The sequence below is a fragment of the Rhamphochromis sp. 'chilingali' genome, assembly GCF_963969265.1.
Source record: "Rhamphochromis sp. 'chilingali' genome assembly, chromosome: 13".
In the NCBI taxonomy this organism is placed as follows: Eukaryota; Metazoa; Chordata; class Actinopteri; order Cichliformes; family Cichlidae; genus Rhamphochromis; species Rhamphochromis sp. 'chilingali'.
Window position 1 is genome coordinate 23,992,123 of NC_137940.1, and position 16,472 is coordinate 24,008,594.

At 39.2% G+C, this 16,472-nt stretch overlaps 1 protein-coding gene across 6 annotated transcripts; it reads right to left on the minus strand.

Annotated features, from left to right (window-relative positions):
- Window positions 1–125: 125 nt before the first annotated feature.
- rnf44 (ring finger protein 44) lies at window positions 126–13,631 on the minus strand. 6 transcript variants are annotated; one of them, XM_080901049.1, is made up of 13 exons: window positions 12,199–12,331; window positions 11,825–11,930; window positions 11,527–11,607; window positions 9,321–9,513; window positions 8,912–9,134; window positions 8,548–8,715; window positions 7,956–8,129; window positions 7,674–7,835; window positions 5,619–5,734; window positions 4,811–4,898; window positions 4,442–4,563; window positions 4,258–4,357; window positions 126–4,163 (listed from the first exon to the last, which is right to left on the minus strand). In XM_080901049.1, exons 4-13 carry the CDS (start codon window positions 9,425–9,427, stop codon window positions 4,101–4,103), a joined length of 1,323 nt encoding a protein of 440 aa, XP_080757175.1. In that variant the 5' UTR covers window positions 9,428–9,513; window positions 11,527–11,607; window positions 11,825–11,930; window positions 12,199–12,331; the 3' UTR covers window positions 126–4,100. The 6 variants fall into 6 exon arrangements, with proteins under 6 accessions (XP_080757175.1, XP_080757174.1, XP_080757178.1 ...); XM_080901048.1 differs by lacking the exon at window positions 11,527–11,607; XM_080901052.1 differs by lacking the exons at window positions 11,527–11,607; window positions 11,825–11,930; window positions 12,199–12,331 and adding an exon at window positions 13,421–13,631.
- Between the last annotated feature and the right edge of the window lie 2,841 nt (window positions 13,632–16,472).

The window sequence follows — 16,472 nt, forward strand, 5'->3', positions numbered from 1 at the left end:
CATGCAGTGATGAGATCTTATTTCTCTCTTCTTCTTTTTTTTTTTAGAATGACCTGATGTTATTTAAAGTACAATGAGCCATATATCCCCCCAACCTTGAATAGCGAGTCAGATGACAGTTGTGATATTGGTATACATCATACATTTATTAGTGAACAACCCTCTCAAATCAGCCACAACAATTAAAAAAAAATATGATTGCACTACTTGGTAAAGCATAACTAGCAACTTTTCATTTAAAAAAAGTACAAATCTTAAAAATTTCAAACAGTATACAGATGTGTATATATATAATACACTAACTAGTTATGTTAAATGCTACAAACAATATGATTCCAATGGAATGAAAAATTATAACATTAATAAGAACCATTTCCTATATATAATATATATTAGTTGTTTTCTCCCCCTCCCACCCGCCCCAATACAAACATGGAAAAAATGAGGTAACTGTAAATGTGCAAGTACCAAAGCAAAATATCTGCCTAACACAGAACACATGCCCCTGGCTCTGTTGGTGGGTGGGTAGTCTGGTGTTCAGGCGAGGGCCCCTAGAGGCCAAGGAGAGTAAGAACAGTAAACCACTATCCCACCACAGCAAAAAAAGAAAAATCATTGGTAAACAATAAATGGCGTCTACGGAGCAATCGATCACAAATCCTAAATAAATTTTAGCTGCTTATTGGAACACAGTTTTCCACCACACAAGCTGTGAGATTATTCAATAACTCTTAACAGAAAGACTACAAGACTCTATTCTCAATTGTCGTTAAAAATTACTTCATTACCTAGGCCTTAATGGGAGGTTCTTTTTAATTAATAGGGTAACTGGATATTGTCAATTAAATATTTACTCCAAAAAGAACAGTGCTAACATTAACATGAATTAAGGTAATCTATATGTGAACAATATATTTTTAAGATATTGATACACTGAGAGCAAGAGCCTGATAGGCAGGTACAGTACTACACTGAAATAAGTATGACAACACTTTCTTTTTTTCCTTTTTTCTTTTTTTTTTTTAAATCCCTTAAACTATATTGGTTTTCACTTACATTGTTTAGGGGTATTGGTATAACATGCTTTAAGAATACATGGGATCCATGACAAACTATTGCATTCACGCAAGTGAGTTTTCATACCTAAAAGCAGAACATCTAGCACCTTTTCACTATGGCTTTTGATAAACTACAGTAGTTTCAGAGCATGTAATTTTCAGTCGTCAGGGCAAGAACAGTAACACAATGTATGTAAGAATTTCTGGATTCAAGACCAGTCTTTTTTTTTCTCTTCTTCTTTTCTATAAAATGAAATTAGCGCAATAAAATCTTGTAGTCATTCAGTTCTATTACAAATGTGTGCAGTACAATGCATGGCAGTTATCAGCTGAGCGTTAAGATCCAAACCCCCAGAACCCGAAGCCAACTAGAGCTAAAAATCAGTTGGGATCTGGTTGACAAGCATGCATATTGTGCACCATTAAATAGGTCCCGACCAGATTTTGAGAGATCCTCCACTATAACACTTGTTTTTACTTTTTTTTCCTTCTTCTTCTTGTTTTTTTTTTAAAGTCATGCAAAACACCTCTGAAATAGATCTGGGAGTGAATTAGGTAGGATAGTGTGCACTGTGGCACGTTTAGAAATGGGATCACAACCGCTATGTCTGAACATATGGTTTGAGTACAAGAACAAAAGTCAAACAGGTTTGAATAATACACTTGTAAATGAGTTGCAGTGTACATTGCCTCTTTTCAGTGAATATTATTAACATATTTACTGATCTTTTTTTCTTGCATGCCTGTCTTTAAATGATGTAATATCTACTATTTCAGACAAAACTGAATATTATAATTGATTACATTAAATTATTTATGGTCTGAGGAAAATGACCAAACTAAATTCAGATATACCCTTTTCATGGCATCCTTTCCATCTGAAATGGACTGTTCTCCTTTATTTTTATATACCGAGAGGCCCTGAGTGATTTTTTTTTTTTAAACTTACAATATATGCCAGCGAATAGATATGTACACATAGGTTAATTCTCAAAGCTGTGGGTTTAACTCATTAAATGGCTTTTTTTCTCTTGAAGGTGGCACACATCAACGACTCACATTCACGTAAGAAACAAAATTAAAAGGAAAAAAAAAAAGGCAAGATCCCTTTACACATAAAAGCAAAGGTTACAACCACCTGTTAGTGCTTAGTGGGGCAGTTAGGAGGCAAGAGAGAATTAAAAGCAAAAGTTCATATGTTGCTCTTTTCCCTCCCACCCCTAATAGATCCTGTTTTCTTTTTTTAGCATCAACGCAAGCAGGGAACTAGAAGTCAAACAGTGTTTCTACACTACTGAACACTCCAGCTCCGTGTCATTTGAAGCCCGCTCTGATCACTGTAGAGCTGGTGGAGTGTCATCAGTGACTTCTACAAGGTTTTGTCAACATTCTTCTGTCTTCAAACGTTTATCTAAAAGCATTCACACTGAAGCTATACATACAGTTGGCTCTTTTACAAACACCATTACCATGGCCTAAGACAATGACCTGACCGAGTTACCAGATTATAACACTTACACAAACATTGTTAGTGCTCTAACTGTTTTCTTCAATGCATTTTCTCTAGAACGTAAAACCAATAAATAAACCTTAAAAAAAGGAAATAAAACAGCATACTTTCAAAACAAGTGGAAATGACATAGTATTTTCAGGATTAGTAACAGGTTTGTGCTTGTCAAGGTCATAAAAAGGCAGATCTGAAATCTTCAACAGTAGGCTATATATGTATATAGGATTTGGCTCACAAACAATGAAATAAAAAGCCCAGTCTTCCTAAAAGGGGAAGAAAAATGTTCATTTAAAACTCGCCACTCACTGCACATATTGCTTTCTGCACAGGTCTCCAGAGCACTATGGCATCAGCATACCCCTCAGAAGAGTACTCCCATACTTTAAATACACAGCCATGGTGTATTCACATGCTAAGTCTTCTCTCATGGCGCTTTCTGAACAAGCAAGCAATTCATTTAGTATGCTTCTTTGTCTTTTCTATTTCTTTAAAATTTGATAATTTTGGTGGCAATGCTTGATTAAAATATTGCTAGTCTGAATCAGTTCATGCAAATCCTAGCATGCTGCCCTGTATCCAGTGGTTACACAATGCATTGGCTCTGTGAACAGGACAAACATACACGCACAATATGCACACACGCGTACACACTTTGCCAGAGGAACAATGCTGACGTGGAGGGTGGATGAAGCACTTGTGCAGTTATGCCGGATGACCTCGAAAAGACGCAGTCCATTAATCTACGACTGCTTTTTGTACAGATCCGTGTTCCAGAGTGGATTATCTGGGGTAGAGGATACCCCATGGTTGCAGTCCATAAACCTCAGGCTTAACAGAATCTGCACTGAACCACAGCAAGTCACACTTTCACAATAGCATCGGCAAAAAAACTAAAATAAAAACAAACAAACAAAAAAACAACCCTAAAAACAAATAATGGATAAAACCGTTAAAAGGATCAATACATTATTGCAGAACATACATTATTAACAAGTCACTTTGCCCAACACCTACACAAACATGCATCTATGATGGTTAGGTGTCGCCTCCAAACACAGATACCCATGTTGAAGTACTCCTATTATTTTTCTGCTAATTGCACACGGTGTCCAGCCATCATTATCCAGGCTTCCGACTCACCTCTTCCAAAGCAGGACCCCCACTTTTCACAAACGCCCCAACCAAATCCACCAAATTTAAAAGAAACCCTGTAAACAAAAGCAGCAAATAATGCATTGCAGGGAAAAATCTTTGGAATCTGCAACGAGGGGGCAGAGAAAGAACTGGCTGGCGATCCCAGATCTCTGGCTATAGGCTGCAATAGGCAGTGGGTTTCATGTGACTCGGGTGATGAAGCACAGCAGAGGTACAACAGGCTCCAGAAACAATCCTGGATTGCTTTTTATTTAGGAAGGGGCAGGAGTAGTGGGTTGGTAAGCAATAATTACTGGAGGACGCAGGGGCAGGTGTCCCCAGCTTTGGGGCAGACTCTGGTGTGTGCAGCTTTCCAGTTCAGCACTCAGAGACAGTTCTCACTCCACCTCCCGGTGTACGTCCGAGGCATCGGCTCGGCAAATAGGACAAGTGCGATTGGTCTGAAAGCCAAACAACACTCAGTGTAAAGACAAAGTCTTCTAAACAAAGTGCTAAAAATATACTTTTTAAAGGTTTAAGCAGACATCCGCTTACCTTTAACCACTTGTCCACACACTTGGCGTGGAATTCGTGGTTACACGGTAATACACGAAGTAGCTGCCTACACTCAAAGTCACTAAAGCACACAACACACCTGAAGGGATGGAGGGGACTGGTTAGTATCATTAAGCCAATCTACACTTACTGAATCCTACTGAAAAGTGAGAGATGATCTTACAGCGTTTGTTCAGATAGATGATTCTCTGAGTTGAATCTATAGGACGGAAGTTGCTCTATATCTGCTTTTGTGAGTCCTCGTGGTTTTGCTTCACCCAACCTCTCTGCCAGATTCAGTAATGCCTAAGAAGAGAGAGAGAGAGGGAAATTATGTTGATGTTTTTGGTGTTCCTTCTAGGTTTTTGATCCACATATAGAAATGAGAATTGTATTTTATAGGTGTTTTTCAGCACTTGTACATGAAGTCAGAATTCAAGAACAATGAGCGCTATGATGCATTTGTATTACTGCAACCCTTTGGTATGTAATGTCAATTCAGCGTGGAAACAAGTTTACATGTGACAAATGAGCGATTAACAAATTCACTAACTTCATAGTTCTCCATCTCCACATCATCCACATCCAGGTCTAAACTGATGGCTGGGCCCACTGCTGTTGGAGGCACAGGAAGCATTGACCTGAGCATGCAAACACACAGAGACAACAGGTGTAAGAAAGAACTGAACCCAAACACATAATTTCTCCTTGTCAAAAGGCAGCACATGCCGTGCAAATACTAGCACTGAGTGGCAGCTACATTGAACCTCCATTTATTTTTAGACAGCAGAGATTCAAAAGTCATTATCATCATCAATATCTGCATAAATTTAAAAAGGATATGAAACACTAAACATATTCCTGTTTGAGTGCAGCTAGCCAAACAATGTAGAGCCACTTACAGCTAAAGAGTAAGTGGGTGAACATGGACAGTATATCCTAAAACACATTGTTGCAGCCAGAGCCAGCTGACTTTTACTAATAGTGTCGCTAGTTTCCTCTGAGTTATCAAATCTGTCACTAGTTCGCTAATATAAACGAATGTAAGTCTATTAATCCACAACCAACCACATGACTTCACACTCCAAACTGACAGAAGATGGCGCTAAACATGTTTTTATAACTTTAAGTACTTGTTTCTGAAATCCAGCTTCACAGAGTTGCATCTATGTTAGTTTTTGAGAGCAGGGCTCCTTTATATGTGTAGCATTTCATGTCCCCTTTAACCCTGATGTAGCTGCAGTCAATCATCAAGCCCATGCACTAAAATCAGTGTAATCAGGCAGTTTTTATTGAAAAAAAGTATATGATTAAAACTGCTATATTTCATCAAGAGGTGTGCTTTTCCTGCAGATACTCACAGGAAGTAAGGGAGGAAGCCTGGGTAGTAAGATGGGGGAGGGGGAGGTGGGGGGAGAGGCTGCTGCAACCGGTATCTCTGTCCACTCATTCGCCGGGGCAGCATGTGTGGATATGGCTGCAGAAAGACACACAGTGTCAAACAATTCAGTGTTTAAAGTTGTACCTTTTCTTCCATTTTACCTTCAAATGACAGTAAATTCAGTATTAATATTTTACAGAAATTAATTTTCATGCTTTGAAGTTGATGTAAAGCAACATTTGAAACAGCTGGAACAGAATGTGACCAGCTACTTTTAAGCACAGTAATAATATTACATTTTCTATGTTAAATAAATAGGGAGCCAATTATTACAATTTGCAAGTAATGTGCCTAAAACTGCTGATTATTCAGAGAAATTGTTCTCATACCAGTCACAAACGTGAATCACATGAATTACTATACAGTGCAAAATGCTTGAGCTACACCCCATTTCTTTATATTTCACTAGGAAAATGGGAAATAGATGCAGTGATTTATTAAAATGCGCAAACATATGCTGAAAAAAAAAGTTTGTACAATTCTAACAGCCTTGAAAGTCAATATTTGTTTGTAGTTACAGTGCATATGGTGAGTTAATATCTGACAGTACTTTTCTCTGTTCATAATTCCATCAGTTAACAAGATTACCAACATCACAGGCTCAAATGCTGCTCCAAATGACAACAGGGCTTCCACTGTGTTCTACAGATTGATGTAGACACTGTACTGCTACTCTTCTGACCTCCGTGTACGTATTATACCAAATCTTTCAAATTTGGGTTCACTCCATAAGACCTGTTGCCACTGATTTTCAGTCCAGTTCTTGTGTAATTTGGCATACCTCTGTTTTTTCTCCCCATTTCGCTTCCTTAAGAATGGCTTCTTGACAGCCATCCTTCCACTGACACCATTTCTGATGACGCTTATGTAGATGGATCAACTGAAGGGCCAGATGCGTCTCTCAAGTGTCTGTTCTTTGCTTTTCCCTATTTCTTAAGGACACAACTTATCCTGTTCATCTGCTGCAGATAGTTTTTTAGGCATGACACTTTTTTTGTCCTCCAATTACCCTTAATTTTTAAGGACACACTGGACAACATGTCAAGAAATGCCAAATGTTCAACTAATAGCTCTTTGCATCTTGTTGGCACAAGTGCTATTTTATGCCTGTCAAACTGTGTTTTCATTCTGCGACAAGCTGCTAGTAACAAAATAGCTAAAGATAAAATTTAAAATTGGTTCTTTGCCAAGTTTTCTATTATGTGTATTGAGTTAGGTATTTTCCTTATGCTTTAATGTTTCATAGGTCAAAAAAAAAAAAAACTCATCTGAAAATAGTCAGGTACAAGGAATGGACTGAAAACGAGTGAAAAAGGAGCAGCTTTGAAAGACCTACAGAAAATACAATTTACAAATTTGTGCAAAAATGTGTTCAGTATTTCAAAAACTCAAAAAGGATTGTTTCAGTTCAGACTCTTACTTTGTAAATATGAACACAATGTGTCTGTTTTTTCATATATACATGAACACATTGTAACCAATATAAGTATTACTACTTTAGATTTCTAACTTCAATTTCACACCTCAAAAATCTTACATACACACTTCTGGCATACTTAAATGCATCAGTGTGTATGCACCTACTCAGATTAGAGCACACTGGCGTGTGAATTTGAGACGCTTTCCATGCTCTCTGCTCAACCCAAAACCACCAGGGCATGTCAAAAACTAGGAGATCATTCAGTGGATTCATATTTTCAAAGTGGGAAAAAAGTTTTTCTAAACAGACAAGTTAGTTCTAACTCAATTGGAATACACGCATTTACCAACTACTGACTTTATCTTGACTTATAAATATAAATATAGCTGGTAAAGGCAAAAAGTACATAACGTTCAATCAAGACAATGTAACTGTAACATTGGAAGGACTCATCCAACTTTTTGCAGCAGTAAAGCTAACATTAATGTTAGTTCCCTAAAAAATAGAGCTCCAGTTGTTAATCTGTTTAACTGTGCGAGTCACAGGCTGTCTTACCACTCCAAAGGGAAGCTCCTGATGCAGAGGCTCTTGAGGAAGATACTGAAGGGGCAAAGAAGGAGGCAGCGCTGGTGGGTGATGAGAGGGAGGGTAGGAGAAGGTGCCTAATGGGTGCTGGTCCCCTCTTAGGTCAACTTCATTGTCTACCCTCTGTAGAGGCTGCCAGGAGACAGAAAAGGTCAGCATCGGGTTAAGCATGCAGACTGACCAACAAGCGACAATATTCTCTCTTTTTCTAGATTTTTATTATAGAACAAAAATATACAGTGCAGTACTCACCATGCGTGGGTGCTGAGGCTGTAAAGGGACAAACTGGCTCAAAGGAGTAAGGTGCGGTGGCTGGTGGGGTGGTACAGATGGGGTTGGGTGCAATACAAAATGTTCGCTGGAGATCAGGGGTGGGAAGGCTTGATAAGACACCGGTATATGCTGCATGGTACATGCCTGTATGAGCTGAGGAGAGAAAACACCACAAGAACAAACATTTAAGTCAATTTAGAATCAAACCCAGTATTTTGAATAAGCCTCCACTTAACCAAAGCAAATTTGCTCCTTATATTCACAATAATGCAGCTATAATGAAAGCGTGTAGTGAATAGAAGCAATGTGCTGCATAAAGCCACACCACTGACATTACTAACACAACACCAGTCTGCTTAATAACAGTTAAAAAACAACAACAACAAAAAAAAAATTAAATATGCCAAAAATCTTATTTCACACTGCCTGACTCATTTTTATGCTAACATGAACACTAATTTACAAATCCAAGAAGCTTGTTTGCTAATCATGAACAGTGACAGATTGCATGGCTGTTATGGCGTGCTACATGGATGCCACTGACATTTGGGCTCTTCCTTTTCAAACTCACAGGAGGAGGAAGGCAGCAGAGCAGAGAGAGCTGTCCGCTGAACATTACCGAGCATGCTGGGAGCTGCTGAGTGTTGCACCCTGGAAGGGGCTGCCCGGTGTGCATGGGAAATCCGTGGGTCGTCACCGTCGTAACAGTGTATGATATAGGAACCGATCCCTGGTGCATCTTTTAAGGGAACAAAGTAAGGGGGCAAGATGAGGCAAAACAAAAAAAAAAAACAGATGTCTGTCTGTTAAAAAACATTTATTACATATTAACCCACAAGAGACTTAAAATAATATATTACTGTGAATACATCCAGTTAGATAGCACAGCTTAACACATTTAACAAATGGTAGAAACAAGTTACTCTCACTGTTACCTGGTCATGTAGATCCACCATGATGGGGCTCTGCTGGGGCAGGTGAGCAGCAGGGTGAAGCATGCGTGGTGCTGTGCTGGTGTGGCTGTACTGTCTGGACTCATCTAAAGGAACCTGTTGGTGGTGTTGGGAGAAAAGCAGATGATGGAAGTTCTCATCCTGGACCGGCGAAGTGTGCAGTACAGGTCTGTCTCGTCTCCCCCACTGGCGTCTTATTGGTGGGCTATATGTCCATATAGGGAAAAAACAAAACAACAACAAGTGATTGCTACAAACACTGAGTACATTGTATGAAGGTATATGGTCTGAAATTGTTCTAGAAACCATTTGACATGCTTGATGCAAAACTATACTTCAAAAATAACTCAAAACAACAATCCTGGAAGGAAAGACAGGGCTGAGAGTTTACCTTCTCCTGAGGTGCACTGGGGCGTTGCAGGGCTCTCCAAGGAACCTCCTCGGGTTTAAGGGGGCTGTTGGTGGCAGCCTATTTACTGCTATTTCCCATGGTCGCATTGGTGACGTCGTGCAGACGAGTCACGCTCTGGGAAAGGAAATCGTACAGTGGAGGCACTTGTATGTTGCCTCTGATTGTCTTAACCCTGCAAAGAAAAAAAAACACCAACAACAAAAATGCCAACTGTCACGTTAATAATCATGATTATGCTGCAGTGCTTATTGCTGTGTCTATTAACTGAGCATGCACCAATGATAAGTGAAGTTTATGGGTAGAAAATAAAACGAATATTAACCTTTTTAAAAGGACCCTCTATGTAAGATTCACAAAGATTTCCAGGATCTTAACCCAAATTGAATCAAAAAAGAAGGCTGATAACAGGATCACTGACACTATCTGCACACTGTTTTGGTTAGATTAAATATGAAACAAGAGCATTTTTATGAACTAACCTGTAAATTTCATAATACAAGCAACATAACAAGATATGTGACTTAAGAAAGTGTCTGTAACTTCATGTTTTACTAAGGCACAAGAGGATTTAATTGCTCCTAGGCCCATATCTCACTGCTTTGTTTTAATGACCTCATTCAGGACTCAGAATTTATGAAAAAGGAGCTAAAGTATATTCACCGCAGCTCCCTTTATTTAAGTGCTAAATTTAAAGGGAAAGCCAACATAGCAGGGTGTTGGGCCACCACGTGCACCTTTGGTGACCATTCTACAAGTCCCTGAAACAAATAGATTAATGGAAAACCATTCCTCCAAAAGATTTTCCCTCATCTGGTGTTTTGATGATTTTAGTGAGAGAGCTGTGTAACACGCATTCACTGTGTCGAGATCTAGTGTTTGCAAAGGCCAAAGCTTATGAGTCATATCATTTTCATACTCAAACCATTCAGTGATCCTTGTGCCTATTGGATGTGGCCATTGTCAGGTTGGCAGCACAATAGAACAGTGCTTTTCCAGACTCAAAATGGGCCTTTGGTAGATAAGAAAGCCCACAACCCACAAAAAAGTATTTTACCCTCTTTTTGTCAAGAAAATTCATCTTTAATTTGCAAGGCCAGATAAACCTACACAACAGATTCCACCAGTTAATAGCAAATGTAACACACACAAACACAGTGTTGTGTGAGGAGGTGCAAAAGTAATCATCAATTTCACTGACAGTCATTCTTGATGCTAAATAAATCAGTATGTTGTCCTCACACACACACCAAATTATTTTTCCTCATTAATTTCCAACTTAATGACATCAATGTATGACTTTAAATTTGGATTGTTAGCCACTTTTTAAAAAAATACCTAGAACTGTCCTATGCTTTCGCAGGCACTGCCATCTGACCAACAAGGTTTCATCCCAAGATAAAAGATATTATTCTGAACAACTTTATATTGATTTTCAGCAGCCCTACCTTCCAAGTGAACAAGCAGAGCCAAAGGGGAAAAAAAAAAAATCATATCAGAATGCTCAGATCCCTTTCATTTAAAGTAAGGCTCAAGGTTCCTTTCCTTTTCCCCCTTCCCCTTTAATTTGCTACCGGGCTGTAAACTAAAACTGACAATTTCTATAACTCATTTATACATTATCGAATAAATATCACTTGAGCTAAAAAATAAATAAATAAAATCTGTATAAAATAGTAAATTCTAAACTACACCTCTTCTCTGAGGGGCCTCCTGTCTGTTTCACTTACTGTTGCCTACTCCGAGATATGAAAATGTAACAAACACATCATGTTGCTAGTTACAGGTGCCTAACTGGACTAACAGGAACTGGATAATTACATCCAGCGGTATTGCCACTAATAATGAATTGTTTAAAAAGTCAGGTCGATAATATACACTACTTTATTCCGACTTTACTGCATTGTCTGTATTATACGTGGACATGACTTGAGTTAAACTACAATAATGCAATATCAACAGCTAAGGAATGTGCAAGCGGTGGTGTAACTGATGCGATTACATTGTGGGTGCTGATAAACAGGGGTCGCTGCAGCGTGCATGAACAAAAACATGGAAAGCCATGTGCTCATAAGACAAAGCAACAACAAAAGATGTGGTAGGTAAGCGGGTAAGCTCGCTACTGTGCAGCTTGTGAGGCCACTGCACCACAACATAATTTCACAACGACATTAGGTAAAAGCCTTACACGCATTGCTGCAAGATGAGAAACAATGATATCGGGGCATCCGCCAGTTCCTTATAACCAGGGCAAATCAGATGTCCCCTGCTGAAGGAGAACAGCTAACTTTAGACGAGCTAGGCTAACGCTTTGTCCAATGATGCAGCTGCTGCAAATAACGTTTGTTAGCTAGCATGCTATTACAAGATTTGGATAGATATTATTACAACTGCACATCTAAATCCACATAACAATTCTACACCACAGACAGACACAAGTATTATTCAGCAATGAGTTTGGTCACAACACACTGCCCATATCTTACTTTTTTTTTTTAGCTAGTCTGCTTGTTCGACGAGAAAGGGAGATGTCAGGTGTTTCAGCCTTCGAAATGTCGTGTCCCATCAAGTTATCCTTGCACGTAACTGCCTCTAAACGACCACCACCATCGGCAAAAAACAAAAAACAAAACCCAACGTTAACGGACTTTCAATCTTCTCTGTTCGACAGCTTTTTTGACACTGAGCCCGACGAAGCTGCTATTAGCTTGCTAAAGTTAGCCAGCTAGCACACGCTTTTAACAACTGCATAAGGAGTCCGTCTCTCCCCAGAAGCCGCTAAAATGGCCCGTCGGTTAACCGGAGCGTTTACCTGAGCAGGAAATACCGTTAATTGTGTAACAAAGACAACGTTAGCTACCATAAGACAGAAAACATTCCTTGGCGCGTGTATGTTCCTTGAAATGCATTGTTATGGCGAAACCACGCCTCCCTCGCCGAGCGGCCAATCAGCATTCAACAAACACAGACGGCAGACATCCTGACAGTCTTAGCTACAATGTATCAAAACAAGCAGCCGCGCTTCTTACTTGTAGCTTATAAACAAAACGCCGCCGGAGGGGTCGCAGGGAAAGTAGTGCAGATGACCGGAAACATTCAATTAAGTGTTACAATTAAGTGCAATTTTGAGGTTTTACACTATACTTTCAAAGATTTTTACATATAGATTGACTAAAAACTATGATGTATTCATTTCTATTTGTTAAGCTACCCACCAGTAAATACAGAAACCCCATCTCGACCTCCACAAGTTGCTCATTCAATAATGCATTCGCAATAATTCAGCAATATTCGGTACATGCATCGACCTGCTATTATTTGTCAATGCGTATTGCTGACTTTTATTCTTATTTTTATTTATTTATTTATCTTACTCAAGTAGTAAGAAACACTAATTTACATACGTCAGTTTTCCACTTTTCTCACTTTTCCTCACTTAAAAATGATTGAATATTTAGAATCAAATTACAATCAAACTTAGTCTACTAATTTTTTTGTTTGTTTTGTTTTTGTTTGTAGAGCACACTTTTTGAACTCAACAACAGCACTGTTGCACACAGTCTGTTTTGATTCTCATTGGAGGCCACCATGTCCTACTGTAGACTACCCAGCCGGTTATGTAATATTGCACTTGCATGATCAAGTCAGACATAATAAGGGATTTTATGTTTCTGTTGGCGACTGAATACAGCTGCAAAACATTTTACGTGATGCTGCACTTTAAGATTACCAAGCTTAAATGGGCTCACAGGCTACCTATTAGGCCCAATTTGTCCTGTAAGAATAGTAAATAATACAGGGCGTTTTGGGTGCTTCAAGGCACAGTACCGGAGCATTTCTGACATTTTGCATGCATTCGAAGGGTGCACCTATGCAAAGCTGACTGGAGAGTGCAGTGGCCGTATGCAGCATAGACTAAATGTAAACATTACAACATCGCACTCGGTAGCAGCAAAACAAGGAGGGGCTGGAGGTTGAGCAGGATGACAGCCCCAATAAGCCGTCTAACCATCTCCCGTTAAAAAAAAAGCAGCGCAAATCTTCAAATTTGAAAGCAATAAGAAGAGGAGATGTGTCGTTACCTGATTGTTAATATGCAACCATCTAGTTATGACTGATATTTCCCTTGTAATGTTCACATCTCGTTAGGCTAAGTGCGGCATCCTGTGGTCAGCTGTTCCCGTGTGGAACATTCCGTGGATTTCACCACTGCTATTAAAAAAAAAGGTGCTAAACATTACACTCTCACATTATCGGCAAGTTCTGTGTATATATTGTGCGCATTTGTGGCTTCTCAGCGGTCGAGACTGATTCCGTTGGAGCCACCTTTTCGTTTTGGAAGTGGCAGTCCAGCCCCGTGTCTGTTTTGACTTTCTGCAGTTCCCTGTTACACCCCCATTTTTGCGTATTTCAAGAGCAGAGAGCACACGGCGCGCTGCCATTTTTACCGTAATGGACAGAAAAAAGTGTGCCAGTCTGACTAGGAAGTTCATAGTTTCCCTACATAAAGTGTTTTATTTGCCTTCTGGGATTTGTGCGAAAAGGGGGGAAAGACATCTTCATCATCTTACTGAAAAAGGTTAATTAGTTACTTAAGATAACTAATTAACTCTATCCTTCAGTTTTTACATAACCTAAGACATCTTAGCCTGGGGCAAGCAAAATTGCCTAGAGAAGTAGTATGGAATAACTTTTTGTATATAATGTACAAAAAGTTGTTCATTATGTACAGCATTTTGCAAAAGTCTTGACTCACCCATCTTATATTTTCCTAGCAAAATGAAAATAGGTGAAGCGATTTATCGAAAGGTGCAAACACATGAAAATACAGGTTATAAGGCAAAAACAGAGTTTGTACAATTCTAACACTTTTGAGAGTCAGTATTTAGTTTGACCATCTCTACGCTTCAATGCAGCCTGAACTGTCTTAATAGTAATATCCTTTAGTAGTCGAATAGTAGTGGTTCACTGTGTGTTTTTCTATCCAGCTATGCTTTTAGCCACTAATCAGAAGGTCGGTGGTTCGATCCCAGGCTGCCTCCTGGCTGCATGTCAAATATCCTTGGGCAAGATACTAACCCCGTGTTTGCCTACTGGTGGTGGTCAGAGGGCCCGGTGGCGCCAGTGTCCGGCAGCCTCGCCTCTGTCAGTGCGCCCCAGGGCAGCTGTGGCTACAATGTAGCTTGCCATCGCCAGTGTGTGAATGGGTGAATGACTGAATGTAGTGTGAAGCGCTTTGGGGTCCTTAGGGACTAGAAAAGCGCTATACAAATGCAGGCCATTTACCATTTTAGTGCAGTGAGAGTGTGTTTGGGATCATTGCCATGCTGACAAATAAGGCTGCTCTCAATCTGACAATATTGAACCATGATCTGTGTTTTAAAAGTGGCTGTAGACACTCTCCTGATCTCCTTTGTACATATTAATGATGATTTGAATAAATAAAATACAAATTAGGATTCATCAGTCCATAAGACCTGTTAGCACCTATGTCTGTCCAGTTCTTGTGTAAGAAGGCATACATGAGCTTTTTTTCCCCCCTTGCTTCCCTCCCTTAACAATGGCTTCTTGACAGCCACCCTTCTACTGACAGTATTTCTGATGAGGCTTCAGTGAACAGTAGATTGATCAACAGAGGGTTCAAATCCATCTCTGAGGTTCTGTATCAGTTCTCTGCTGGATTTTCCCCCAATGTTTTAAAGAAATGACTTTCATGTCCTGCTGAAGTTAGGAGATGACCCGAAGCTAATAGGTCTTTGGGAATCTTCCAAATGCTTGTACCAACAAGGTGAAAACACCTATCTCCTGACCTCCTCTGTACACATTGTCTGCAATGCATAACAGACACCTATTTCTTCCCTAGTGCTGTTACTGAACTAGGGAAGAAATATGTCTACACATGTAGGCACAACACTAGTTCATTCTTTGAGTTCTTTGACTATTTTATACTATAAATTGGCTTAACAAACAAACAAACAAAAACAAAATTATTGAAAATTGTCAAAAAGAAGTACTGGACTAAGTGAAAATCAGCCAATGCCCATGGAAATGTTTGAAAGACCTTAATAAACCTTTGGGAACTTATTGCTCAAGACCATTTTAAAAAACTATCAAAAACGTCTGGCTTCTGGGAAGGAAAATATAAATAAATGAAGGGTGGCTTGATGTAGGAACTAAATAGCATGAAATCAGATATATATATTTATATATATATATATATAGTACTATGTTTTAAAGCATGTGCAGGGTTGTTATGAAAGCAGACATACATACATGATTCAGAACTGCCAAGTATTGCACAGGGATCAAAAGTTGTATTAATATTTACTCAATTTATGACTCCATCTGTGGAAAGAGGAACCCTTTCACTTTGTAACTATGAGCCACTAGAGGGACTATTTTACACTGAGCATGAGGCTTGTGTAGCCTGTTGTTCCCGTTTGGTTTGGCTGCCTCTGATCATGTTTTTGTGACTCAGAGCTCTTAATCAATGGTTTAAAAAGACAAAACAGGGGAGAAATCCCACCTATTAACCACAGAACAACACTGCTGGCTGACCTTGACGTCCAGTGCTCTGGCTATTTCTTTATCACAACAACCTGCCAACCTGGGCCGGACTTCCAGATAACTCATATGTCTTTTCCCAGTGTCTTTTTGAATTTGAATTTTTCATTCACATTTTTTCTTTCCCTCGCTATTGCATTAATTCCAGCAATTCTCACAGTATTCTCAGAGTCCCCCCAGACGATATATTCCCAGGACCTGAATGTAAAATTTGGTTGCACCAGATGTGAAAATATGTTGCAATTACAATAAAAATCCTTAAAAACACACACACACACACACTCACATCTGTACCTATCTTGTTTTTTTGTTTGTACCCAAGTGTCTTTTGTCCAATACCCTGAAATCACAATTTGTCTTATTCCATTTTTAAAAAGTAAAGTTATTAAAAACATACACAATAAAATCAAATAAAACAAACTGTGGTACATTGATCTTGTTTCTTGAGGAAACGAGGAAACGAGAAGTCAGAAAAATGTGGGGGGAAAAATAGGACACCATTCATCCAACAAGGAAGGTATCAAATTAGGTGAGAAGAAAGGGCTGATTTGTCCAATTTTTATCAATACT

Excerpts from the sequence above, each read along its gene's own strand:
- rnf44 (XM_080901052.1), bottom strand. The coding sequence starts at position 9,427 with ATGCGACCATGGGAAATAGCAGTAAATAGGCTGCCACCAACAGCCCCC. Across the intron at positions 9,135-9,320 it reads CCAGTGCACCTCAGGAGAAG|CCCACCAATAAGACGCCAGT; the intron begins GTAAACTCTCAG and ends ATGGACATATAG. Across the intron at positions 5,735-7,673 it reads AGGAGCTTCCCTTTGGAGTG|CCATATCCACACATGCTGCC; the intron begins GTAAGACAGCCT and ends GTCTTTCTGCAG.